Source organism: Rattus rattus, chromosome 18, assembly GCF_011064425.1.
Source record: "Rattus rattus isolate New Zealand chromosome 18, Rrattus_CSIRO_v1, whole genome shotgun sequence".
NCBI classification, from domain to species: Eukaryota; Metazoa; Chordata; class Mammalia; order Rodentia; family Muridae; genus Rattus; species Rattus rattus.
The window spans coordinates 30019705-30047619 of NC_046171.1; the positions used below are offsets into that span (position 1 = coordinate 30019705).

A 27915-nucleotide genomic window follows, 5' to 3' on the forward strand; every position below is an offset into this window, starting at 1 on the left:
GAAAGAAATTAAAAACTTTTTAGAATTTAATGAAAATGAAGGTACAACATACCCAAACTTATGGGACACAATGAAAGCTGTGCTAAGAGGAAAACTCATAGCGCTGAATGCCTGCAGAAAGAAACAGGAAAGAGCATATGACAGCAGCTTGACAGCACAACTAAAAGCTCTAGAACAAAAAGAAGCAAATACACCCAGGAGGAGGAGAAGGCAGGAAATAATCAAACTCAGAGCTGAAATCAAATCAAGTAGAAACAAAAGGACCATAGAAAGAATCAACAGAACCAAAAGTTGGTTCTTTGAGAAAATCAACAAGATAGATAAACCCCAGCCAGACTAACGAGAGGACACAGAGAGGTGTCCAAATTAACAAAATCAGAAATGAAAAGGAGACATAACTACAGATTCAGAGGAAATTCAAAAATCATCAGATCTTACTATAAAAGCCTATATTCAACAAAACTTGAAAATCTACAGGAAATGGACAATTTCCAGACAGATACCAGGTCCGAAGTTAAATCAGGAACAGATAAACCAGTTAAACAACCCCATAACTCCTTAGGAAATAGAAGCAGTCATTAAAGGCCTCCCAACCAAAAAAGAGCCCAGGTCCAGACGGGTTTAGTGCAGAATTCTATCAGACCTTCATAGAAGACCTCATACCAATATTATCCAAACTATTCCACAAAATTGAAACAGATGGAGCACTACCCGAATTCCTTCTATGAAGCCACAATTACTCTTATACCTAAACCACACAAAGACCCAACAAAGAAAGAGAACTTCAGACCAATTTCCCTTATGAACATTGACGAAAAAATACTCAACAAAATTCTGGCAAACCGAATCCAAGAGCACATCAAAACAATCATCCACCATGATCAAGTAGGCTTCATCCCAGGCATGCAGGGATGGTTTAATATACGAAAAACCATCAACGTGATCCATTATATAAACAAACTGAAAGAACAAAACCACATGATCATTTCATTAGATGCTGAGAAAGCATTTGACAAAATTCAACACCCCTTCATGATAAAAGTCCTGGAAAGAATAGGAATACAAGGCCCATACCTAAACATAATAAAAGCCATATACAGCAAACCAGTTGCTAACATTAAACTAAATGGAGAGAAACTTGAAGCAATCCCACTAAAATCAGGGACTAGACAAGGCTGCCCACTCTCTCCCTACTTATTCAATATAGTTCTTGAAGTTCTAGCCAGAGCAATCAGACAACAAAAGGAGATCAAGGGGATACAGATCGGAAAAGAAGAAGTCAAAATATCACTATTTGCAGATGATATGATAGTATATTTAAGTGACGCCAAAAGTTCCACCAGAGAACTACTAAAGCTGATAAACAACTTCAGCAAAGTGGCTGGGTATAAAATTAACTCAAATAAATCAGTAGCCTTCCTCTACACAAAAGAGAAACAAGCCGAGAAAGAAATTAGGGAAACGACACCCTTCATAATAGACCCAAATAATATAAAATACCTCGGTGTGACTTTAACCAAGCAAGTAAAAGATCTGTACAATAAGAACTTCAAGACACTGAAGAAAGAAATTGAAGAAGACCTCAGAAGGTGGAAAGATCTCCCATGCTCATGGATTGGCAGGATTAATATAGTAAAAATGGCCATTTTACCAAAAGCGATCTACAGATTCAATGCAATCCCCATCAAAATACCAATCCAATTCTTCAAAGAGTTAGACAGAAAAATTTGCAAATTCATCTGGAATAACAAAAAACCCAGGATAGCTAAAACTATCCTCAACAATAAAAGGACTTCAGGGGAATCACTATCCCTGAACTCAAGCAGTATTACAGAGCAATAGTGATAAAAACTGCATGGTATTGGTACAGAGACAGACAGATAGACCAATGGAACAGAATTGAAGACCCAGAAATGAACCCACACACCTATGGTCACTTGATTTTTGACAAAGGAGCCAAATCCATCCAATGGAAAAAAAGATAGCATTTTCAGCAAATGGTGCTGGTTCAACTGGAGGTCAACATGTATAAGAATGCAGATCGATCCATGCTTATCACCCTGTACAAAGCTTAAGTCCAAGTGGATCAAGGACCTCCACATCAAACCAGACACACTCAAACTAATAGAAGAAAAACTAGGGAAGCATCTGGAACACATGGGCACTGGAAAAAATTTCCTGAATAAAACACCAATGGCGTATGCTCTAAGATCAAGAATCGACAAATGGGATCTCATAAAACTGCAAAGCTTCTGTAAGGCAAAGGACACTGTGGTTAGGACAAAACAATAACCAACAGATTGGGAAAAGATCTTTACCAATCCTACAACAGATAGAGGCCTTATATCCAAAATATACAAAGAACTCAAGAAGTTAGACCGCAGGGAGACAAATAACCCTATTAAAAAATGGGGTTCAGAGCTAAACAAAGAATTCACAGCTGAGGAATGCCGAATGGCTGAGAAACACCTAAAGAAATGTTCAACATCTTTAGTCATCAGGGAAATGCAAATCAAAACAACCCTGAGATTTCACCTCACACCAGTGAGAATGGCTAAGATCAAAAACTCAGGTGACAGCAAATGCTGGCGAGGATGTGGAGAAAGAGGAACACTCCTCCATTGTTGGTGGGATTGCAGACTGGTACAACCATTCTGGAAATCAGTCTGGAGGTTCCTCAGAAAATTGGACATTGAACTGCCTGAGGATCCAGCTATACCTCTCTTGGGCATATACCCAAAAGATGCCCCAACATATAAAAAAGACACGTGCTCCACTATGTTCATCGCAGCCTTATTTATAATAGCCAGAAGCTGGAAAGAACCCAGATGCCCTTCAACAGAGGAATGGATACAGAAAATGTGGTACATCTACACAATGGAATATTACTCAGCTATCAAAAACAACGAAGTTTATGAAATTTGTAGGCAAATGGTTGGAACTGGAAAATATCATCCTGAGTGAGCTAACCCAATCACAGAAAGACATACATGGTATGCACTCATTGATAAGTGGCTATTAGCCCAAATGCCTGAATTACCCTAGATGTCTAGAACAAATGAAACTCAAGACGGAGGATCAAAATGTGAATGCTTCACTCCTTCTTTAAAAGGGGAACAAGAATACCCTTGGCAGGGAAGAGAGAGGCAAAGATTAAAACAGAGACTGAAGGAACATCCATTCAGAGCCTGCCCCACATGTGGCCCATATATATACAGCCACCCAATTAGACAAGATGGATGAAGCAAAGAAGTGCAGAAGTGTAGATCGCTCCTGAGAGACACAGCCAGAATACAGCAAATACAGAGGCGAATGTCAGCAGCAAACCTCTGAACTGAGAATAGGACCCCCGTTGAAGGAATCAGAGAAAGAACTGGAAGAGCTTGAAGGGGCTCGAGACCCTAGCTGTACAACAATGACAAGCCACCAGAGCTTCCAGGGACTAAGCCACTACCTAAAGACTATACATGGACTGACCCTGGACTCTGACCTCATAGGTAGCAATGAATATCCTAGTAAGAGCACCAGTGGAAGGGGGAAGCCCTGGGTCCTGCTAATACTGAACCCCCAGTGAACTAGACTGTTGCGGGGGGGGGCGGCAATGGGGGGAGGGTGGGGAAGGGAACACCCATAAGGAAGGGGAGGGGGGAGGGGGAGGTTTGGCCGGAAAGCGGGAGAGGGGATAATACTCGAAATGTATATAAGAAATATTCAAGTTATTAAAAAAAAAAAAGAGTGGGGGTTGAGAGGGTCCACAGGAAGGTGGAAAGTAAGGTGTTCCACCAGGATCTGCTTAGTGTCCTGGAAATGGTGCAGGGAGTTAGGAGAGACCACAGCAGGTAGTCTGCTCCAGAGATGGGGTGAGACTAGGGGATTGGTTTTGGAAGAGAGGAGGGAGAGATGAAGGTTTGCCATTAGCCTACCCCCTTTCTTGGCTGACATGACTAATGTGTTCCCAGGGGATCTCTAACCAGATCTAAACATATATGAAGTAAATAATAGAGTCTATAAGAGTAATGTTCTTAGTAAGAACAAAAGGAAATGTACACAGTGTCAGAGCATTGGTCTACAGTGGAGATTCAATTTGGGTGCTCATGGTTACAGGGGCAGCCTAAATGTGGCTCTGCATTGGGTTGAGCAGGACTGCTATGGAACGATGGCATGCCAGAGGATGCTCAGCAGGAAGAACCTGGGAAAGGAAGGTAGAGATGGGGTTCCCTTGGGCAGCTAGGGCTTCCTCCTGGAGCTTCCCATGCTGAAGCTGGCATTCAGCTTCTATATGAATAAGACCAAAGCACCAGAAGGCCAGCAGACTTGATCTCTTGCTTCTGCTAGCTCTCCCCACACCTCCACTCCGGGTCTTCCGTGTTCGAGCGTCTACCTTGCGAGGTCCCTAAATATCTGGTATATTGTAAATGAAGCCAAGCCCTGCCTCTCACCCATACAACTGTTCCCCTCAGAAGTGTGGGTTTCTTAAGTAGACTAAAAGGTGGGGTATAAAACCCAGGAAAATGGGCATAGCATAAAAAAAGAGAAAACTTGAATAGATACTGACAGAGAGTGATGGTGTGTGTGTGTGTGTGTGTGTGTGTGTGTGTGTGTGTGTGTGTGTGTGTTTTAGGTATATAGGCTTATAACAAAGCATGATTAAAGACTGTAGGCAAAGATACAGTGGAAAGATAGTCAGAAATGAGTGGAAATGAGAAAGTGAGAAAGATAGCAGAAAGTTAAATGCTGCTGCAACCCACACATGCACACATGTACACATACACATATATGTACACATAAACATGCACAAACACACACACACACACACACACACACACACACACACACACACACACATACACATTCATTATCCCCAGAACAATGTCAACAAATACATCAACGTTCTATAAGCTGTACTTGAATTGTGACCTCAGGATATAGAAACTGGTATTTTATGCCCAATTCTAAAAATAATAGGCTCTACTTCTGGGATTCCAGTTTTCTTACTGACAAAATTGAGACAATCCATTGCATCTTTAATGGGTCCTTTACAAACCGTAAGTGCAAGCAAAGGAAACATCAATAAAGATGGAAAACTCAAGGTGCGAACAATAGCCTTGGTGCTGTCTCCATGGCTTTGAAGAATCGGTCCATACCACTGTCAATCAACAAAGGCAGAGAAGAGGTGCCCAGTCCCTGTAGAAGGAGGCCTTTCGGTATGAGGGGAGTAAATTAGTTTAAATCCTTAAGGGAGGAAGCTGCTATGTAAGTCCAAGAACAGTGCACAAATTTTGTAGTATTTTAGGTTTTGTTCTTCTTTGTGTTGTCTTCTGAGAAAGGTCTTCCTGCTAAGGCTAGCCCAGAACTCATGACACCTACCTCTGCTTCTATCTCCTGAGTGCTCTGATATAGACTTTTGCATCACGCCCAGTTCCAAAATACTTTTTATATTCCTTGATTTTTTTTTCAGAGTGTAGCATGGTCATAAAATGTGATTTTTATATCTTCTTGAATGGAGAAATAGGTTTAAAGACAGCTAATTCCTTTTCCCTGCAAGGAGCTAAGATTTATGGACTCAAAATAAATAAAAAACGAAACAGAAAAACAAAAATCCTTTATTACAGGTTATTTCTGAGAAGGATATGAGAGCCAGTTCTGCATGAAGGGAAGACCATTATGTTGAAAGTCTTATGGGGGAAGATCTATTTTTCTACTGAACTCATATTTTCACATTTCTTATTGGAATAATTGTTTTGGTCAAAGATCTTTGTCTCTCTTTGCATTTATTCATGCTGCTAACAATTTTAAATCATGTTCCTTTAGACCTTGCTTTCACATTTAAAAATGCCGAAGCATTCATTGGCCTTTGAAACCAAGGAATGAGCCTTCCCATCCTTAAGGACTTTGTTTTAAATCTGGCTCCGTTTAAGCTAAAGCAAGTTTGATCTTGTTACCCGCAACTCTCCATGCTTTTGGAGTGAGCAGTAATTGCAATGAACACAAATTCCTCCAAAATATGCAAAGACTATGAAGAGTATTACTTTTGAAAGATAATTCATATAAGCTGTTTGGTGACAGAATTAGAGGCGAGCTTGCTCACATTTCCTTACTTAACAGTCCCAGGACTGGACAGCTCTTATAATGTCTGTCTGTTTTATTATGATCTGAGCAAAGTCTTCACTAAGACAATATGCTGGAGAGGGAAAAATATCACTAACAACTAATAATTGATTTACAAACTGTAGCTGCCAAAAAGCTCCTTATCTGTAGTGACAGACACCACGGCCAGGCCTCAGCTGTAGAGCTCAATAGAGGTCCATTGATTTCTACTAAAACACTGTTTGGAAGCATCGAGATTCATATCTACTCTTGATACCACTGTTAGACCTTCAGTGTATCACGCTCTTGGCATTTATCTTGCGAGTGTCCAACTTTCAAAACTGGATCCTGGTGCTTCTACCCTGGGGAAATGCTACCCTGAAATGGTGTTGATAAATGTGTAGGAATGCTTGAAGGGCAAGGGTATGAATGGTAACTTTCTTCAGAGATAAGGGGCATTCTTGCAAAATCAAGAATTGAACCTGAACTCCAAATGCTCTAATGTCCCTTCTGGAAGTCAGAGGTGTGTCCATAGTCCAAGGACCATTACTGAGCCCCAACTCTGTGCTAAACACCAAGCTTCTCTCGAACAAGCATCATGTGAACCCCAGCTTGATGACACTTTTATTTCCTTTCTCTTCTTTTTAAACACTTTTCTTCCTTGGTTCCACTTGATACTTACAAATGAGGGGTCTCATACCCACACCATGGTGCTGCAGGCTCCAGGGCTCACCAAGCTCTGGTGTTTCCAGTAAATGCTGAGAGGCAAAAAGGCTCACTTGGGCCCTGCTCAAAGCCTGGATGATATACTAGTCTGCCCTCAATGATTCATGAATGGGGGCCTTCAGCTCTGTGGGAAGATTCCTTTCAGCCAGATGCCATCCCAACTGAATGGCAAATAGTGAAATATTTCAACTTAATCCAATCAGTTTTAATTTGCAAAATGAAACAGTGATTCTATTGTGTGCAGTGGACAATTTTCATTGGCAAACTAAAATTTCATTACATGGCATCTGAAGCCAGTTGTAAAATCTAACATTGTGCATATAATTACATCAGATAGGTCATTAACTTACATTGTTAATTTAACCATGCAGGCAACAACTATGGGCTTCTCAGAACAATACCACCAACTGCTGCTGCTTGTATAGATCCCCTTCAGGAGTGCTGTGCTCCCTGAGATCAGTCCCCAGTTCTCACAATGCTCTTTGTGTGACATTCATATGGTCCTTCCACACTGTAGCTCTGTCAGCTTATAACCACCCGGAAGACGATTGGGTACTCTGACTGATGTTGTTATTTGGCAGGAGAGCAGTCCAACATAGAGAGATGCATGAGGATCTGTCCACATCACAAATGTCTTTGGGGATGTTGAGGATTCTGAGTGCTCCTTATACTGCCAATTGACTAGTCTGACATTTGGAAATACCATGTAAATAACTAAACCTTTCTCAGAGGCTGAGTTTTGATGCTTCAGATCCTTAGAAATCTGTGTGTCCTTGTTCAGTAACTACTATCAGAGCTTTCTACTGATGGCCAGGGAGGCCTGAGAGTGTTGTTGTTTTTTCTAATAGGACACAGAGTTCTCCTGGGTGTGTGATTGCCCAATGCCATAAAGCAGGGGCTCTGGGGCTCTGCATAGGATTCCTCTCCTGTTGCCATGTTGTCTCTCCACCTCACCAAGGGTACCAGCTCTCAGGGATTCATGTCAGGTGGAATCACACTATTTTTGCACTAATATGTTCATTGATATTAAAAGAGAAACAACAATTATGGGATTAAATAATTTTCAGTATTACAAGGGAGATAGTTGCCCAAGAAAAAGTAAGAACATTTTCTAAGTTCTATTAATTTGCCAATCATTTTGTAAAAAAACTTGTGGCCTCACCTTTCATTTCCATATCTACCCCTAAAGTGTTGGATCCATGTAAAATGGCTCAAAGTATTTTCCCATGCCCCAAGTGTCCTCAAGAACATTGTCAAGGTTCTGAGGAAGATGGGCCACAGAGCTGGCTGGACACAGAAGAGGACAGGGGAATCTTCACCCCCATCCAATCTTATCCATTTGTCATTGTCCTTTCCTTCAATTTTAAGAGATGTTAATGAATAAATGAGGAACAAAGCTGCCTTGTGTCTGAGGGAGCTTTAACCACCTCTGTGCTGGCTCTGAATGAGTAGTCTCCAGGGAAGAGCTTTCTGACAGAGCTCAACCTTTTCTTGTATGCTGTTTCCCCTGACTCTCACTATGGTTTCTTTTGATGCTCCCAATAGCTCCTGGACTGTTTTGTGATCCCAGTGGTGATTTTGCTCTCCTGGTTCTTCCTGCTGATCCGGTACAAGGCTGTGCATTTCATCGGCATCGTGGTCTGCATCCTGGGCATGGGCTGCATGGTGGGAGCAGATGTGCTTGTGGGAAGGCACCAGGGAGCAGGTGAGTCTTGGAGTGGTCACCAAGTCACGGAGCTCTATGAGTGGTACCAAAGGGAGACCTGAAGTGAGTGCTTGTTCCATGAACGTGGTTCTTCCTGTGGCAGAGTCCTGTTCATGTTTTCCCTCCACATCCAAAGTAATAGCACAGAGAAGGCCCTGGTACATATGCCTTGGACGAATATAAGATGTAAATTGTTAAAACTAAGGTCACCATCTATGTGGAGGGGAGTTTTGAAGGTCAGAGCTGATGGCCTGGAACAGTTTTCAAACTTAGAGTGGGTGAGTTAATCAGCACCTGAGCCACAAAGACTTCCCTTCTTACCCAGCCCCAACTCTGCCAAGGCAGAGAAAGGCAAAATCTTCAACCTACTGGGTGAAGGTTGGTTTACAGAACAGAGAATGGGTGCTTAGAGTCAGCAGACCAGAGTAGAATGTGCTGTGTTCCAGGAGCTACTGGCCATCCCATGCATGTTTTTTGTTTGTATGCATGGTTATCTGTCTTAATGTGAAGAGTTGTTACATTGATCACAGCTTGGAGACATCTCAGACAGAACTTTGTGATTCACTCAGCCAATTCCCGTGACTCTTCAGGGGGAACTCTGATTCCAGTGGCTTCTGGAAGGACCTTCCTAAAAGGTTTCCATTTGTGTGCTACAGAAAGAGTTTCAGAAGAGGAAAAAAATGTCAGGCACACAAACTCTTTTGCCAGCATCAAAAGTAGAGTATAAAGTACTCACTTTCTAAAGGTCTTGGAATCGCTCTTTCTCAGAATTGGGATGATTTGCTTTATGAGCAAGGCTGTACGAAGTCCCTGAAATGATGTCCTTTATGTTACATCTTAGTTGTTTATAGCAAAAAAAGAACCATCCTCAACTTCCTTTATAATTGAAATGAGGGAACATCAAGCCTTGGTAAAGCCAAGTGAATTATTCAAAGTCACAGACATGTGGTGGGAGGACATTCTGGGCTCCTGACCTTCCAGGCAAGTTTTCTTCCTTCTACATTGCTAACAGTTAAAACTGTCTGCAACACAGAATAAAAGAGAAATATCCTCAGTCTCCTGGACCTGTAATTGAGATGTTATGAAGACCAACCTCAGCAGATGGGTTGGAAATATACACCCACCATCTCCCCAATGTTCCCTTGGGAAACACCTGTTCTGGGACCTATTGATAATGTATTAAAGGTCTAACCATGTGTTTTATACACATAGTTAGTGTTCTTGATAGTTTCTTCAGAACTCATCAGATAATATTCTGTCTGATACAATGTCTAAGCTTTCTGGGCACTCTAGAAACACAGATGAAACAGAAATAGCTATCTTTAGTTAAAAAAAGCTTTGGCTATTTACTCTAGCTGTCCATACTGGATATCAACTCATTCCACAGTCAATCAAGATAGCCTTCCAGTAAGTCGAAGTGTTTTGACACTAAATAATTAGTTAAATTTGAATTGATGTATGAGATTATTGACAATAATCTTGTGAAAAATGTTTTCTGGTTCTAAAGTGGTAGGAAAATAGTACTAGTTAAGAAAAGGACAACAAATTCTGGTATCCATCTGCTCCTAGAGCTAAGGCTTTCCCACAGTCCTCCGTAAACAAATTCTGCCCAGAGAGAGCTGGTCTCACAGGAGTGCTCTCAACTTAAGCACACAGGGCATAGGGACCATAGAACAGCTGGGGATAGGATCCTTCAGGTCTCCTTCTGTGCCTAGAGCTAAGGACTTCCCATAGAACTCCAAATATCACCTGTAGAGAGCTGGTCTTCCAGGAGTGCTCTCACTCCTAAAATCACAGGCTCACAGACCAAGAAGAGTGACAAACTCCAGTGAGAGACAGCAAGACCAACTAACACCAGAGATAACCAGATGTCAAGAGGCAAGGACAAGAACCTAAGCAATGAAAACCAAGGCCATTTGGCATCATCAGAACCCAGTTCTCCCACCACAGCAAATCCTGGAGACCCCAACACACCAGAAAAGCAAGATTGGGCTTTAAAATCGCATCTCATGATTATGATAGAGGACTTTAAGAAGGACATGAATAACTCCCTTAAAGAAATATAGGACAACACAGGGAAACAGATAGACGCTCTTAAAGAGGAAACACAAATTCCTTACAGAATTACAGGAAAATATAACCAAACAGGTGAAGGAATTGAACTAAATCATCCAGAATCTAAAGATTGAAATAGAAACAATGAAGAAATCACTAAGGGAGACAAGCCTGGAGGAAGAAAACCTAGGAAAGACATCAGGAGTCATAGCTGCAAGCATCACCAACAGAATACAAGAGATAGAACAAAGAATCTCAGGGGCAGAAGATACCATAGAAAACATTGACACAATAGTCAAAGAAAATGCAAAATGCAAAAAACCCCTAACCCCAAACATCCAGGAAATCCAGGATACAATGAGAAGATCAAACCCAAGGATAATAGGTAGAGAAGAGAGTGAAGATTCACAACTTAAAAGGCTAGTAAATATTTTCAAAAAATTAGAGAAGAAAACTTCCCCAACCTAAAGAAAGATGTCCATAGACATACTAGAAGCCTACAGAACTCCAAATAGATTGGACTAGAATAGAAATTCTTCCCATCACATAATAGTCAAAACACCAAATGCACAAAACAAAGAAAGAATATTAAAAGCAGTAAGGGAAAAAGGTCAAGTAACATATAAAGGCAGACCTATCAGAATTATACCAGACTTCTTACCAGAGACTGTGAAATCTAGGAGATCCTGAGCAGATGTCATACAGACACTAAGAGAACACAAGTGCCAGCCCAGGCTACTATATCCAGCAAAACTCTCAATTAACATAGATGGAGAAACCAAGATATTCCTTGACAAAACCAAATTTACACAATATATTTCCACAAATCCAGCCATAAAAGGATAATAGATGGAAAACCTCAACACATGGAGGGAAACTATATACCAGAAAAAGCAAGAAATCAATCTTTTTGCAACAAACCCAAGAAAAGATAGCCACATAAACATAATTCCACTTCTAACACCAAAATAGTAGGGAACAACAATCATTGGTCCCTAATATCACTCAACATCAATGGACTTAATTCGCCAATAAAAAGACATAGACTAACAAACTGGATACAGAAGGACCTAGCATTTTGCTACATACAGGAAACACACTTCACTGACAAAGACAGACATTTCCTCAGAGTAAAAGGCTGGGAAAAACATTTTCCAAACAAATGGTCCCAAGAAACAAGGTGGAATAGCCTATCTAATATCGAATTAAATAGACTTTCAACCAAAAGTTATCAAAAAAAAAAAAAAAAGGTAAGGTAGGACACTTCATACTCACGAAAGGAAAAACCCACCAAGATGAAATCTCAATTCTGAATACCTATGCTCAAAAAGGAAAGGCACCCAAATTCATAAAAGAAACTTTACTGAAGCCCAAAGCACACATTGCAGCACACATAATAATAGTGAAAGACTTCAACACACCATTCTCACAGAAATCCATCAACATAATCCACTATGTAAACAAACTCAAAGATAAAAACCACATGATCATCTCATTAGATGCTGAGGAAGCATTTGACAAAATTCAACACTCCTTCCTGGTAAAAGTCTTAGAAAGATCAGGGATTCAAGGCCCATACCTAAACATAGTAAAAGCAATATACAGCAAACCAGTAGCCAACATCAAACTAAATGGAGAGAAACTTGAAGCAATCCCACTCAATCAGGGACTAGACAAGGCTGCCCACTCTCTCCCTACCTATTCAATATAGTACTTGAAGTTCTAGCCAGAGCAATCAGACAACAAAAGGATAGCAAAGGGATACAAATTATAAAGGAAGAAGTCAAAATATTACAATTTGCAGATGATATGATAGTATACTTAAGCGACCCCAAAAGTTCCACCAGAGAACTTCTACAGCTGATAAACAACTTTAGCAGCATGTCTAAACAAACAAATTAGTGGCCTTCCTCTACTCAAAGGATAAATGGACTGAGAAAGAAATTAAGGAAATGACATCCTTCACAATAATCACAATAATATTATTTAATGTAAAATACTTCAGTGTGACACTAACCAAGCAGGTTAAATATCTGGATCCATATGACAAGACCTTCAAATATCTGAAGAAAAATATCAAAGAAGATCTCAGAATGTGGAAAGATCTCCCATGCTCATGGTTTGGCAAGAGTAATATAGTAAAAATGGCCAATTTGCTGAAAGCAATTTACAGATTCTATGCAATCCCCATCAAAATTCCTATTCAATTCTTCACAGTTAGAAAGAGCAATTTGCAAATTCATTTGGAATAACAAAATCCCAGGAGACTGAAAACTATTCTCAACAATAAAAGAACTTCAGGGGAATCACCATCCCTGACCTTAATCTGTATTACAGAGCAATAGGGAAAAAAACTGTATGGTATTGGTGCAGAGACAGGCAGGTAGATCAGTGGAATAGAATGCAAACCAATCCATTCTTATCTCTTTGTACAAAGCAAAGTCCAAGTGAATGAAGAACCTCTACATAAAACCAGATACAATGAAAAGAATAAAAGAGAAAGTGAGGAAGAGCTTCAAACACATGGGCACTGGGGAAAATTTCCTGAAAAGAATACCAATGGTTTACACTCCAAGATCAACAAATGGGACCTCATAAAATTGCAAAGCTTCTGTAAGGCAAAGGACATGGCCAATAGGACAAAAATGGCAACCAACATATTGGGAAAAGATCTCTACCAATTCTATATCTAATAAAGGACTAATGTTTAATAAATAAAAGGAACTCAAGAAGTTAGACTCTAGAGAACCTAATCACTGTATTAAAAAATAGAGTACAGGACTAAACAAAGAATTCTCGGCTAAGGAATATAGAATGGCTGAGAATCACCTAAAGAAATGTTCAACATCCGTAGTCATTAGGGAAATTCGAGACAAAACAACTCTGAGATTCTACCTCACAACAATCAGAATGGCTAGGATCAAAAACTCAGGTGACAGCAAAAGCTGTGGAGAATGTGGAGAAAGAGGAACACTCCTCCATTGTTGGTGGGACTGCAGACTGGTACAACCACTCTGAAAATCAGTCTGGCAGTTCCTCAGAAAATTGGACGTAGTACCACCTCAGGACCTAGCTATACCACTCCTGGGCATATACCCAAAAGATGCTCCAATATACAACAAAGACACATGCTCCACTATGTTCATAGCAGCCTTATTTATAATAGCCAGAGGCTGGAAAGAACCCAGATGTCCTTCAAAAGAGGAATGGATACAGAAAATGTGGTACATTACACAATGAAATACTACTCAGTTATTAAACAATGACTTCATGAATTTCACAGGCAAATGGATGGAACTAGAAAATACCATCCTGAGTGAAGTAACCCAGTCACAAAAGAACATACATGGTATGCACTCCCTGATAAGTTAATATTAGCCCCAAAGCTAGAAATACCCAAGATATAATTCACAGACCATATGAAGCTTACAAAGAAGGAAGACCAAAATGTGGATGCTTCACTCATTTTTGGAAGGGGGAACAAAATACTCATGGAAGGTAGAGGTTTGGGAGGAAGAAAGGAGGGAAAGGGGAAAAAATTGGTGGGATCAAGTATGAGAGGAGACAAGGTTTTATATACAGAGGGTCAGGAATTTGAACAGAGATTTGTAGCAATGGGGAATGGGGAACTAGTGGGTAGACATGAGCAAGTCCTGGATGCCAGGAAAGCAAGAGGCTCCCAGGACCCAGAGATGAGATTAGCTGAAATGCTCAACAAAATGGAGAGAGAACCTGTAGAGATCATATCCAGATGTTAGGCAAGGCCCCAGGTTGAGGGATGAGGCCACCCACCCTTCTCAAAATTTTAACCCAGAATTTCTCCTATCTAAAGGAAATACAGGGACAAAGAGTGGAGCCTCTGCTCCACTAAAGGGAAGGCAATCCATTACTGCCCCACCTGGGAATCCATTCCATATGGAGCCACCAAACCCAGTCACTATTGCTGATGCCAAGAAGTGCTTGCTGACAGGGGCCTGATATAGATGTCTCCTAAAAGGCTCTGCCAGAGCCTTACTAATACAGACAAAGATGCTTGCAGCTACTGTCAGACTGAACATGAGACCCCAATGGAGGAGTTAGAGAAAGGACTGAAGGAGTTGAAGGGGTTTGCAACACCGTAGGAAGAACAAAAATATCCACCAGCCAGACCCCCTAGAGCTCCCATGGACTAAACCACCATCCAAAGAATACACATGGAGGAACCCATGCCACATATGTAGGCAGAAGATGGAATTGTCTGGCATCAATAGGAGAAGTCCTTGGTTGTAGGGCGCCCTCCAGTGGTGAACAACGGTACTGCGCATGCGCAGGTTTTGCACCTGGTGTCAGTTGGCCAGTAATATGCTAATGAGGGGGCGGTACCATGCTGGTGAGGTGATTCGTTCTCCGCCAATCCCTAAAGGACAAGTAGTGGGGTGATAGTGGGGTGACCCGTGCCCCACCAATCCCTGAAGGATTATTAGCATACTGTTGTGTATATAAGGCGAGCGACTTTGCCGCTCGTGGTCCCCTGTCCCTGTTCAAGAGAGCTGTACAGTAAAGGCTTGTTCGCAGAAGAATCCTGTTGACGCGCGTAGTTCTTACTGGCGAGACGTTGGGCACGGGACACTTGGTCCTGTGAAGGATCAATACCCAGTGTAGGGGACTGCCAGGGTGGTGAGGTGGGAGTGGGTGGGTGGGAGGGTTCTACACTCACAGAAGTAGGGGAAGGGGAGATGAGAGAGGTGGAAACCTGGAAAGGGGATAACATTTGAAATGTAAAGACATAAAATATCCAATAAAAAAGAAAGGAAAGAAAGGTCAACAAATCCAGTTGTGAGTGATTTGTTAAGTAAGTGATCACTTATGATTGAAATGAAGATATGGCTAAACCATGGTGAAGTATCCTGATGCTGTCCCCATGGACCTTCATGAGACTTATGGCATTGCCTTCTGTGACATGCAAATCCGCAGTAATAACAGAAATAAATCTTGTCAATATAGAGCATGCTCTGTGTTACTAAAATGGTGCACAAGAGTGTGGATGGATGCTTCAAGACCTGCCCAATACAAAACTCAAGGACTCATTGACTGCACATACTTTATTGCTATAAAATATTGAATTGGGCAGAAAGCTCAACTATCATGTTTTTAAAAACACACTGGTTCTGTGAGCAATATAATTTTACAATGTGTGTGTCTTATTACTAAAATTATCCCACTATTTTCTACTTTTATAGCACAGTGAGTTCAAATGCCAAGATCACCTGGCTTTTCGGAAATACTTTGGGTATTCACAAGATCTTTAATGAATTATTTGACTCAGATAAATCCTTATTATCGTATTGGGAGCTTTTCAAAGGGAAAGAGAATATCTGACTTTGTTTTTTATTATGTTATTTAGATCCTGTTTCTGCTTAACTTAAGATTCTGACAATTCTATCCCCAAATACATTGATTTTAACCCATTTACAATTAATTTGACCTCATTGTAATTAGTTGTCCTATTTTTTTTCTACCATCTTTCTTCCTCTGCTAACCAGGAATTCCTCCTTCATTTAAATCTGGGTGAAGGAACTCAGATATCAGGCATCACATTAAAAAATAGGTCCAGTTTCAGAATGAAGGACCGGAGTGAATGCTGATGACAAAACTCCCCATCTTATTTGCCTACTGCAGACACTGGTCACAGGAAGGTACCCAAGCCTCTGGCATGGGAGGCCTCACTTTGACACCCATGAAGTTCCTATCATGGGTACAGCCAGTCACCCACCATAAGAACTTTCTACACCGTTAAACTCTACAAAAGTATATTTTTTGTCAAGTTGGGAAGTACAAACAGCGAGCCTAATAGCTAGAGGCTCTTCTGTCACTTAGGTCCCGTCTGCCTCAGAGGGCTCTCTGAAAAACCATCCTTGTTCCTGCTGATGTGACTGGCAGAAGATACCCAGTAGACACTGGGAATGTTAGGAATGTTGGAGCGTGTAAACATTCAGTAGAGACCCAGAGATCCTCCCCGATGGCCTCTACTTTTCTGACTTGTAGATATAAAGAAAGAATGGTAGCAGTAAAATGAATAAAAAAAATGAAAATCATGCTCTATTCTAAAATATATTGCTTCTTCTAAAAGTAACCCCTTTATACTAATTGCATCTCTTAGTTCATTTGTGATGATGTTAACAATTTATTATTAGTTATAATTTTATATTTGTTTTGAGGAAAAGAAAATACTTTTACAGAGCCAGACAACTCAACACAATCAAATAAAAGCGACATTTTTGTTGACCGCTCCCCACTGCAAGGCACCTTCCCATCAGTTATCTCATTTTAACTTAACATTGAAAAAATTCTCATGTTTCATCCTTAAAAATTCATGGTAAACTATGTCACTCAGATGTAAAATCTTTGCAATATTTTCCTATTCCACACTGTTCTTGTTTTTCCATAATTGCATCTTTTTATATGAAAGTCTTTTTAAAACAGTTAGAGTAAATGACCTTCCTAGATTGCCCAGGATGGTGGATTGATCCGATTTGAGATTTTAAAGTCAAAATTGAGTCCCATAAAAACAAGATAGTTGGTCCACTATTTAAATCTCCAATGTGTTTGAAAGAATCAGTTCATTTTCATTAAGGGACCTAGCAGATTTCTAATACTCCACAGTGTAACACTGGTTCTTGAATTAGTGACAACTCAATAAACTTGGCTCTTCTTCTAATAACACATGTAGAAAATGTTTATCTAAAAATGTTTCTGCTTGTTAAAAATATAATAGAGAAAACTAATCCTTGAAAGCCAATTATGAAAGGGTTGATTAGAAACGGGGAGCAGCCCAGAATGAAAAATGTCCAACTCATAGACACAGATAGTTATTCAGATGGAATGAAGCTAATGCCTTTTCAAAACATCATTTATGAGCAAGTAGTGTCACATATGCTAAATATTTCCTATGTACTATTTTATTCTTGCAATAATAACAATTTAAGATAAAGAAAATAAAATACAAGGGAGACTCTGTAGTTCATCACAGGTGTGATTTCTTCCACTCTACCAGAATCTAAATTCCAGTTTTATGAAGATAGGTAGCTTTTTTATATTCCAGCATATCTAAAAACACATATTTTAAAAATCTTTACATTATTTTGGTTGGAAATTGCTAGTCATCTTATGAAAGTGTTGAGAAAATAGAAAAAAGAAACTCGTTTTTCTGGTGCCAGATTCTTCTGAGGCTTCATGTGTTTTCTTTGTTTCCTAGGGGAAAATAAGCTGGTAGGGGACCTTCTGGTCTTAGGAGGAGCCACACTGTACGGGATCTCAAACGTCTGGGAAGAATCCATCATCCGAACTCTGAGCCGGGTGGAGTTCCTGGGAATGATTGGTCTCTTTGGTGCATTTTTCAGTGGAATTCAGTTGTGAGTAAGAATAACAAAGAACACAACAGCTGTAAGAAGTGTGCTTTATTTTTACAGGTCTTAGCCTTAGAGTGTAAAAACCAAGGCAGAAAAGCTATCACCAAACTCCCACACGAAGATCTCATTAAATCTACCAACTATATCCTTATTGATAAATTACTTCCAAACTAAATAAGTATATTATAAATTATTATAAAACATTTCACAGGTTTGGATGATGATTTTCAGGAGATAATTAAAAGTATATACATTCCCAGGGAGTGGGGTATCAATTATAAATATGTTATAAGCAAGGACAAATGTTGGGAGTTGATACACTTTTGATATACTTCTAATAGGGTATGTGTGTTTATTAGTGACAGCCGCTAAGAAATTTCTACTTTAAAATTAGAGTTTTACTAGAGAGATGGCTCATCAGTTTAAACCCTATGCTCTTCCAGAGAACCAGTGTTCAAGACTCAGCACCCATTTGTAAGCTCACGATCCTCCACGACTCTAGTCCTAGGGGATCTGATGCCCTCTTCTGGCCTCTTGACTACAAGGCATACATGTGGTGCCCAGCTGTACATGCAGACAAATAGCCATACCTGAAATAAAATGAAACCATTTTTTTAAATTGCCCTTTTATAGGTGCTCTTTATTGCCTATGTGTTTACAAGAATTTCAAATTCAACCATCAGAATTTGGTATTCTCTTTAAAAATGTAGGGACATACAAAACTGAGATTCACTTAATGCCAAAAAGAGAAGTGAACCAGATTTTCAATATTTCCAAAATTGGAGCAGAAGTTCTTTCTTGATGCATTATCTAGACCCTCAGAATCCGCTGTAGATAAAGCATAATTTCTACTAGTAAAGAGCACGGCTAAGTCATGTGAAGAGTGAGGTCTAATTTCACCAAGTAAGCAATAGTTATTCCATGCAATTCCTTTCCACAAAACAAACGCTTTGCAAATGTATAGGTTTGTTGTCAGAAATTACTTGAGGAAAATACTTTGGTATCACCTGATATCACATTTTGAATATAGGATGTTTTCAGCACATTTCTCAAAATCTAAGTGTCCTGAAATATTGGTGTGACTCTCTAGCAGGCAAGACATCGAAGTGGGGAAGCTGGAGATTTATTAGAGGTTCATTATGAAAGTGTAATGGCACCGTAAAGGACTTTTTAGCTCAGTCATCCATCACCAACATGTTATAGATAGATAGATGGTTCGTTTTATGCATTATTATTGTTATTGGGTCCAGAATAGATACCCAGAGATTCATTGCTCTTTGCTTGGTCTTACTTTATTATACCTAATGGAGCTCTATGGGATGCACTCCTGCAAAAATAGTTTTGTGTTGTAAATGAGATATATCGAGTGTACACTGGACCCAAGCCCTTGCTTGCAGAGTAGTTAAAATGGTGCCAACCGCACCTTCTATTCTGCCTCCACAGAGCGATTCTCAGAGTTCAGTCCTTGGACCAGCAACCCTGCCATGGCTCCATGCTCATCAGCGATGTGCTTCCCTGAGACCTCCAAGTCTTACTGAATCTGAAGGTCTAGGGAAGAGGCCCCAGAGGCAGTTGTTTGACACACTCTCCAAATGCCTATGAGACGCAAATGCCTGCATAACTCTGAGAGGCACTGCTCTATTGAATGTTTAGTGAGCAAACTGATCAAACCTGGACGCATGGAGTTTTCTGAACCTTATAGTTTGCTTCCCCAAAGCACAAGTGAACAAAAAGGAACTAAACCCTAAAAGCCTGTTTGGTTGAGAACAATGAGGTTTAAATTCTCCCAGACCCTGACTGCTGCTGACCACACCTTTCTATCCTTTCAGGGAGAAACCATGGGCTGCCCCTGAAGGGGACAAATTCATTTTTGAAGTTCAATTGGTTGCTTTAATGGTTGTGTAAATATGGTAAATGACAGGAAAAAAAAGAACCAACCTGTGTGATTGTCTTGTCCATTTCCTTTGACTCAACAGAGCCATCATGGAACACAAGGAGCTGTTAAAGGTACCATGGGATTGGCAAATAGGTAAGGATTTGCTCATTTAAGATGGGTTGTTTGTTTATTTGGTTGGTTTTGTTATTATTGTTGTTTTACTTTTTGTAAATCTGAGAATTTTGTCTTAAAAGTTGTATAGCTAGGGATGGATGGGACAGACAAGGAGGGAATTTAGAATGACAGGTGACAAAAGAAGACGAAATTACTTTACCATATTGGAAGTCCTTCATACAATAAGACTGGGTTTCCTGAATCTCCTCATGCCCTACTTGGGCTTCTGACAGTTAGCACTGTCAAGGTGTTTTATGGAAGACACAGAAGTGTGCTATTAGGTTAAAGACCAACCGGAAAAGAAATGCCCAAGGCAGTAGTGGTGCAGAAATGAGAGCAATTTGCTCCAGACAAGAGATACAGAATTGATGAGATCATTAAAAAGCAGCACCCTGGTAAAGGGGAAAACTGAACTTTACAAAAGGCATGAGAAGAAACAACATACTAGGCATTCCGGGCTCTTTGGAACCTTTTCAGAAGGGAATCCTTAGACTTAAGTAATTGTTAATTGATCTTTAACTGGCCTTGGAAATACTAGCCAGCCATTTAACTACTCAGTAGACACCCGGGACATCTTAGATTTTGCCTGCTTCTAAAATCACTTTCTTCTAAAAACTTTTAGGGTATGGATTTCAGATCCTCGATGATATTATTATCACCTAGGAGGCAAGACTAGGAGAAAGCTTCCCTTGGTTTCTCAAGAAATTTTGTCTTCAGGCAAAGGGTCCCAGCAGTGACCATGACTTGAGTTCAGGCCAAGTAGGGCAGTTCTGGAAAAATATGAGCAGAATGAGTGTAAATGAGGGTTGGGGGCAGATGGATGCTGCCCCGCTACCTCCAATAGAGGTATGAGTAGAAGGGAGTGTTTCAGCATATTTTACTTCCACTGGGAAAAAGATCCTTGACATATTCCATTGCACCACTGTGTCCATCCCCAGCCTATAAGCTTCGAGAATGTTTTACTACCACTATGATGCCCTCTGGTGGCTGAATGAGCGACAGAAGTTTATATGATGTATGACGAAGGGGTTCTCTCAGTGACTTCAGACCAGGGCTAACCAGCCTTTATGTTTGTTCCGGAGTCCTCCATTTGTTCGTTTCTCGGGGATGAACAGGAAATGCTATAATGAAATGGAAATCAATAGAGAGGCGGGAGGGGAAGAGAAGAGGGGGGCAGTTGGGAAAGAAACCAGGTACAGGGACCAGAAGCCTTTGCCTTTGTGACTCTTAAACGTGATACATGCTTCATAGCACTTCACATACAGTGATCTGGGAGGATAAATTCATTCAATATTGATGGTAATGGCCGTAATCAAAAGGAATTCATCCTCTAATTATGTAGATGTCCTGTACATGTCTGCTGAGAGTTTGTCACGATTCAGCGTTTAGTTAAATGTGTCACCACAAGGTAGTTTTATCCTAAGCTCTCATATTGCCATTAAGACGTCAGTCCCCTGCAGCCCAAGATGATGAAGACCGTGCAGAAGGATCATATCACAGGGCCATCAAATTAATTCCCGGTTGGAAACAAGGTTAAAACGGCCTAGATATTGAATCCAATATTCATTTTTTTCCCTTTCTGGAGCCCTTGTATACTTGGAGTGGAGATTTTATACCACAGCCACCTTTGTTCTTGTGAGCTCACGATGATCAACTACAGGGTCTGGTTGTCTATCTCAGTCTGGGCATGTGACATTCCGTCCATCACTGGTCATTAAATGAGCAGGTGAAGGAAGAGCATCAGAAGCGATGGCTCTCGGCTGTCACAATAAGAACAAAGGGAAACAGGAAAGGGCAAGGCAGAGACCCGAGACCACTGTCTTCTGAGAAACTGAGAAACGACAGAGCAGCCACTAAGCTTAAGGACTTGAGCTCAGTGTCGGGGTGACACTAGAGAAGGTTAACCTTTCCCTCACAGACTTCAGGAGCTCAAGGTCTGATGATCAGTTCCCAGTAAAACATAAACACGCACACACACACACACACACACACACACACACACACACACACACACACACACACACACACGGAAGGTAGAATAGATTCCTAGAATATCTTCATTTACCATTATCGGTCATAGACTTCCGCCAATCTCTCTCTATCTACGACTCTACTAGACCTCATAGAATCTATGAGTCAGCTCCTATGTTAGCAATGCAGAGTGTAAGTAGGAAAAGAAATGCTTTATGCTTCTGCATAGAAAGATTCTTTCTAATGGATTATTGTGTGGACTAGCTTTAAGATGGAGGGACTAAAAGCACGATGATTGCTTTCGTCCCTTTGTTTTACTCTACTTAGCAAAAGGACTGCTTGTAATTATTTGATCAGTAAACTCAAATAAAATATAGGACCTTGCTAAGCTGTCCTCTCCTAGAAATGTTAGCTCACAGCCAGAAATCTAGCAAACAATGTAAATATACCCTTTATCACATGTTCCAGCTCGTGTTAATGGGTATATGAAAAAACAAGCTGATGTGGAAGTCAACTGTGGAAGAAAGGGAGTTCTGGGGCCAATAGGCATAGGTTTGGCTTACATGGAGGTGCCTTTTCACTTCTGATGCTGATAACTGTCTTGTTACCTTACCTGGCAATGGGATCATGTGGTCCCAGAGCAGGGAGGTCCTAAGAGTTCTCAGGAATGCATTGTGGAGTGCCGGGAAGATGGCTCAGTAGGCAAGGTGATGGCTGAAAGAAGTAAGAGGATCTGAGCCCCAGAACTCAGGTAAAAAGCCAGGCGTGGTAGAGGGCAGCTGTAAACCCAGTGCCCTGGCAGGCAGAGACAGGTAGATCCCTGGGCCTTGCTGTCCAGCTAGTCTAGCTAAATTTGATGGCCTCTGAGTTCCTCGAGACTTTCTGTCTCAAATGAAAAAATTGGAGAGCAATGGAGAAGACACTTGATGTTGGTCTTTGATCTACACATGTGCGAGTGTGCACACATGTGCACACCACGCATACACAGACACACACACACTCACATCCTCACAGAAAGAGAGACAGATAGAGACAGACAGGCAGACAGATGTATACACAGACATACAACAGAATGTATGAGGTTGAAACTTACACCTGGGTTTCTGAGGTGGGCTCACTAGGTTTTCAGTTTCCTGTGATAAAACCAATATGCATTGTCTTAGCATGTCCAGATAGTCCAGTGCTCTTGATAGGTTTGCCCTAATACATATGTTCTGAGATATCATTTTATCTTGCTACTATTAATAAAAATGTTTGCCTAGTGCATACAAAGGAAAGACAGAACACCAGTAAGTCCTTAAAGGAAAACAGGAGAGAAAATCCATGTGGCATAGACACATACTATAGGCACACTTATACACCTACACAAAATAAACTAGCCATTTGTCAACAGGATATCCCTTCTCCCCTCATCTTCAGAAAAAATCTCATCTATAGAGAGTTCTGTCAGACTGCCCAGTAGGGCTAGCTTCTTGGCCTGCTTCTCATAGATCAATGCCTCCCCCACCTTCTGCTCTGCTGCACGTAAAAATGTGCCCTGAGAGCTGAGAGGGAGAGAAGAAAGAAAGCAGGAGTCTATCCCTGTTCTATACTACTCATGAACAGGTATCCAGAAATGATGGTCTCCTTGGGATCAACCCCTATGGCACTCCTCTAATTTCTGACCCTAGGTAATATGGCTTCTGCTTTTATTTCGCCACATCATGTGGAGTAAGTCATAGCTATTGTGAATCTCCGGCTGCCTCTCCATCCCTGTTTCTCCTATCCTCATTCAAAAACATTTGTAGCATGTGCTCTACTAAATGCCCTCTGTTCAGTCTGGTATCAGCTGTGTTTCTTGACCAACACGGTCAATAAGTTCATTTCCTGCTTGTCTAAAAACAATATAAACAACATTGACATTGCTTTTCTTTGGAGATTAGCTAATGCGTATACCACCCATGACACATAGTAAAGACCCCATCAGGATTAGCCACTAGTGTTCTTTTCTGTTTTTCTACCTTAAATCTCTTCCCTGCATGAGAGTAAGAGAAAGCAAACTTTAAACTTAGTTAGAAAACACGTTTCAGATGAGAAATTGTCATATACGCATTCTGTCTGTAAACGTAATCATTATGTAGTTGCTAGCCAAAAATATTTCATTGGTTTGATCACGTCTACTGATTGAAAATTCTCCACAGACAACAAATTGGGTCCTGGTTGCTAACATCTATTAAGGACCTAATGTCTATCCCAGACCAGTGGATGGGCGAGGTGTGGTAGTCCATCATCCCAGCTCTGTCTCATCATGTGCTTTATGGCTGTGCTTCACTCACAGAATAGGGTATCCATCCATACATGCACTATCTGGCTTAATAGAAGAATCAATTTTAAATAGCAGTACATGCTCTGCTCTGCCACCAACATCTAACTTCAGCAACTTTATGAAATATACTTAGAACCTTTCAGCCGGAGCCGTCCTGACTTGGTCTTATTACTAATGTGAGGGCCTACTATATAGCTGTGTTCCTACTCTGCTTATCTCAAAGCTTTGGTTTCAAAGCCGTGCGTCTTCTCTCAGCATGCTCATGATGCGCCCAGCACTCCACTGGACAGATCCACATGCACGATGAGTAATTCTCTAAACAACATGATCAAACAGTGCTACATGTCCACTGAAAACCGGGTCCTCTCGTTGCTCTCACCGTCTTAGGAAATGGCACCAAAAGTCACCATTTGCTGCAATAGAGAGCCAGTCACCTCCTTGATGCCCTCCTTTCCCATACTGCTCATTGCCAAGCCTCCAATAAGTTGGCACAGTAGTCACAGACCCAGACACTTTCCTTTTCTCCCCAAGTGAACCAACAGCCTCACTTGATGGACCGAGATGCTACTCTTCTCACATCCCTCTTTTCATCCCTTCCCCATTCCATTCCTCCTCTGAAGAGTAGCCAAAGTCATCTTTCTAAAATGTAGATCAGATTATGTTAGATCACTGGTACAGAATGCTTGGGATATTGATGGTGCAATTGCAAATGTCTTTCTAAGACATACAGGACTTCACGTGGTCCGCCAGCCTCCCTGGTTTCTCTACCTCATCCCTGTGATTCAGTCATGCTGGCTCCTGGAAGCCCCCAGAATAAACCACAACTTTATCCTCCCTGAAAATCTTTTCAGGTGAGGACATCTCTGCCTAAAATATTCTTTCCAAGCCTCCTCTAATCCCCTGCTAGCCCCTCGCATTCAAAGTAAATACCACATTGGTAAGGCAGCCTTACCTGGGCATCCTTCCTAAAACAAGCCCTGGCTAGTCTCCTTTAAGAAACCTTTTCTTCCCTCACCATGAGCAGCTCTGAGCTTTTTATCTATCCCTCATTTTGCTAGATTCCCAGCCCAAAGCAGAGAACTTATAGCATGCTAGATTCCCAGTGAAGAATTCATTGAAAAGAAAGTGACTACACAGCATTAGAACTCACCAGTCCACCCCAGGGTATGATTTACCAGATAACGAGATGAATACTTAGGTTTCTAGAACTTGTTAGCACAGTCATCCTATGATCTAAATCAACAATACCCAAGACAGAGAAGCAGGCAGGCAGGCAGGTGGATAGACTGATAGATAGACAGGCAGGAAGGCAGAGAAAGAAAGAAAGAAAGAAAGAAAGAAAGAAAGAGAGAGAGAGAGAGAGAGAGAGAGAGAGAGAGAGAGAGAGAAAGAAAGAAAGAAAGAAAGAAAGAAAGAAAGAAAGAAAGAAAGAAAGAAAGGAGGGAGGAGGGGGGAGGGAGGGAGGGAGGGAGGGAGGGAGGAAGGAAGGAAGGAAGGAAGGAAGGAAGGAAGGAAGGAAGGAAGGAAGGAAGGCAGGCAGGCAGGCTCTAGTATATCTGGACTGTATTCTACCCAAATTTGGTTATCTTCAGTGGAATAATTTAAGAGTAGGTCTTGCTCCCTGTCTTCTAATGCCAGATTTCTTAGGGAACACTGAATCAATTCCCAAGTCTTTTACGTATTTCTCATAGGTTATCTAGTATTTGTTATAGATTTTTGTAAGTTGGTTAAAAGGAAAATCAATTATACGTGGCATGAAACCCAAATGTAAGGAAATTGACTATTTTTTATAGAATTAAAACTTCTTGTGGGGAGTCTCATGCGTCCTACTAGTATTTTAGCAGATATATACCTGTACTGAGATACCCTAGCTTACTGAACTCAGCCAATAGGGGCATCGTCTTGCTCCATGTGAAGGGCATGTCCACCACACTAGAGGGGGCTCTTGCACTATTTGCTTAATGCTCACCATGATTTTTGTGTATCTGATGTAGCTTTCCTTAAACTTAAGATGAAAAACACAGAATAAGCCCCGTACCCTTTAGTATCTTTCGTAGAAGCAAAACAAATTCATTTCTGAAGGAATCGTTGGTCTTCTTAATCAGAGGGACTGGACATCCAATAGTAACCAAATTCCCTTGAATTCACATGATTCATAGAAAATGAGGCGCCCACATCCTACCTCAGATACATTTAATCCAAGATTCTGTTAGATAGGTTACCTACAATGCCCAGAGAACCAATGAATTGTGTGTCAAGTCTTGTATTTTTCAAGGAGAGAGAGAGAGAGAGAGAGAGAGAGAGAGAGAGAGAGAGAGAGAGAGAGAGAGGAAGAAGTATCCTTTCTCGAAGCAGTATGATGTCAGCTACATGGGAAGAAGCAAAATGTGCATTTTCCAAGTACAAGTTTTAAGTTCTCACTTATATTTTATCTACCAATATTAAACACCACTTGATACAGTGAAAGAAAAAAGGTACCTTTAGTGAATCTTGGGTGATGTACCCCTTCCCCTTATCCACCAAGTCCAGATGCTGAAGATGCCCTGCAAAGGCCCTGACACTGTCTTCTCCTTGCTCCCCAGGGCTGCTGTATGTTGGCTTTAGTGCCTGCATGTTTGGTCTTTACAGCTTTATGCCAGTCGTCATAAAGAAAACAAGTGCCACCTCGGTCAACCTTTCTCTGCTCACAGCAGATCTGTACAGCCTGTTCTGTGGACTGTTTCTCTTCCACTACAAGGTAAGTTGAATCAGATTTCACTGTAACAATGGCTGTTTATAGGAATATCGAGTGCTGGTGGGGGTGTTATGAGATTTAGTGTGGGGGAAGAGTCTTGACTTTATGAGGTGAATGGGAATTCAGTTCTAGGTGGAGAGCCACAATTTGAATATTCACATTTTAACTCAAAATAAAGGCAGCACTTTGTCCTGAGAGACCAGTGACTAGGGACAATTGCCAACAAAAGGTAAGCAACAGCTATGGGGAGATAAGTTCTTTTATAGAGGGGGGCCGTTCAAACTAGAAGGAATGCTTTCCAACCTGAGAATAAGAAGTTATATACAATTCCAAAACTACAGCTCCAAAACATATTTGGTATGATTTTGGAGAGATCAAAGCTTTTGGTAGATTGTGTTATCTTTGAGGAAGTGATATGATCCCAGAAGTTCCAGCTTACAGATGTTCTATAGCAAACATGAATGGAAAAGGCCATTGTGTTTCCTCAAGGAAGATTCTTAACTAAATGACTGTGGTTTCTTAGAAAAAAAGAAAAGACTTGTACCAAGCAGTGGCAGTCAATATATTAGCCCTGGGAGAAAGAAGACCTGATACCTTCAAAGATGGCTGTTTCTTCAAAGGCGAGACTGCACTGGTTACTCTCCTGTTGTCAAAAAACACACTGACAAAAATCAACTTTGGAGGGGAAAAGGTTTATTTTAGCTCACAGTTCATAGAAAGAATACAGTCCATTCATGTGAGGGAGGGCTCCCCTGGCATTCAGGAAGTACAATGATCACAATTCATGGCATACAGACAACATAGAGTAAAACAGGAAATGGAGCCAGTCTGGTAAACCCTCAAAGCCCTCCCCTCCTCCCCTGTGATATATGTTCTTCAGCAAGTCGGTTTCTT

At 40.9% G+C, this 27915-nt stretch overlaps 1 protein-coding gene across 2 annotated transcripts in view; it reads left to right on the forward strand.

The window, feature by feature from the left end:
• Slc35f1 (solute carrier family 35 member F1) overlaps positions 1 to 27915 on the forward strand; it is a 384770-nt gene that overhangs the window by 338074 nt on the left and 18781 nt on the right. For both annotated transcript variants that reach the window (XM_032888242.1, XM_032888243.1), the window contains exons 4-7: positions 8359 to 8518; positions 17808 to 17964; positions 19938 to 19990; positions 26870 to 27024. In XM_032888242.1, coding sequence (XP_032744133.1) covers positions 8359 to 8518; positions 17808 to 17964; positions 19938 to 19990; positions 26870 to 27024 — 525 coding nt within the window. The remainder of the gene's footprint in view (positions 1 to 8358; positions 8519 to 17807; positions 17965 to 19937; positions 19991 to 26869; positions 27025 to 27915) is intronic.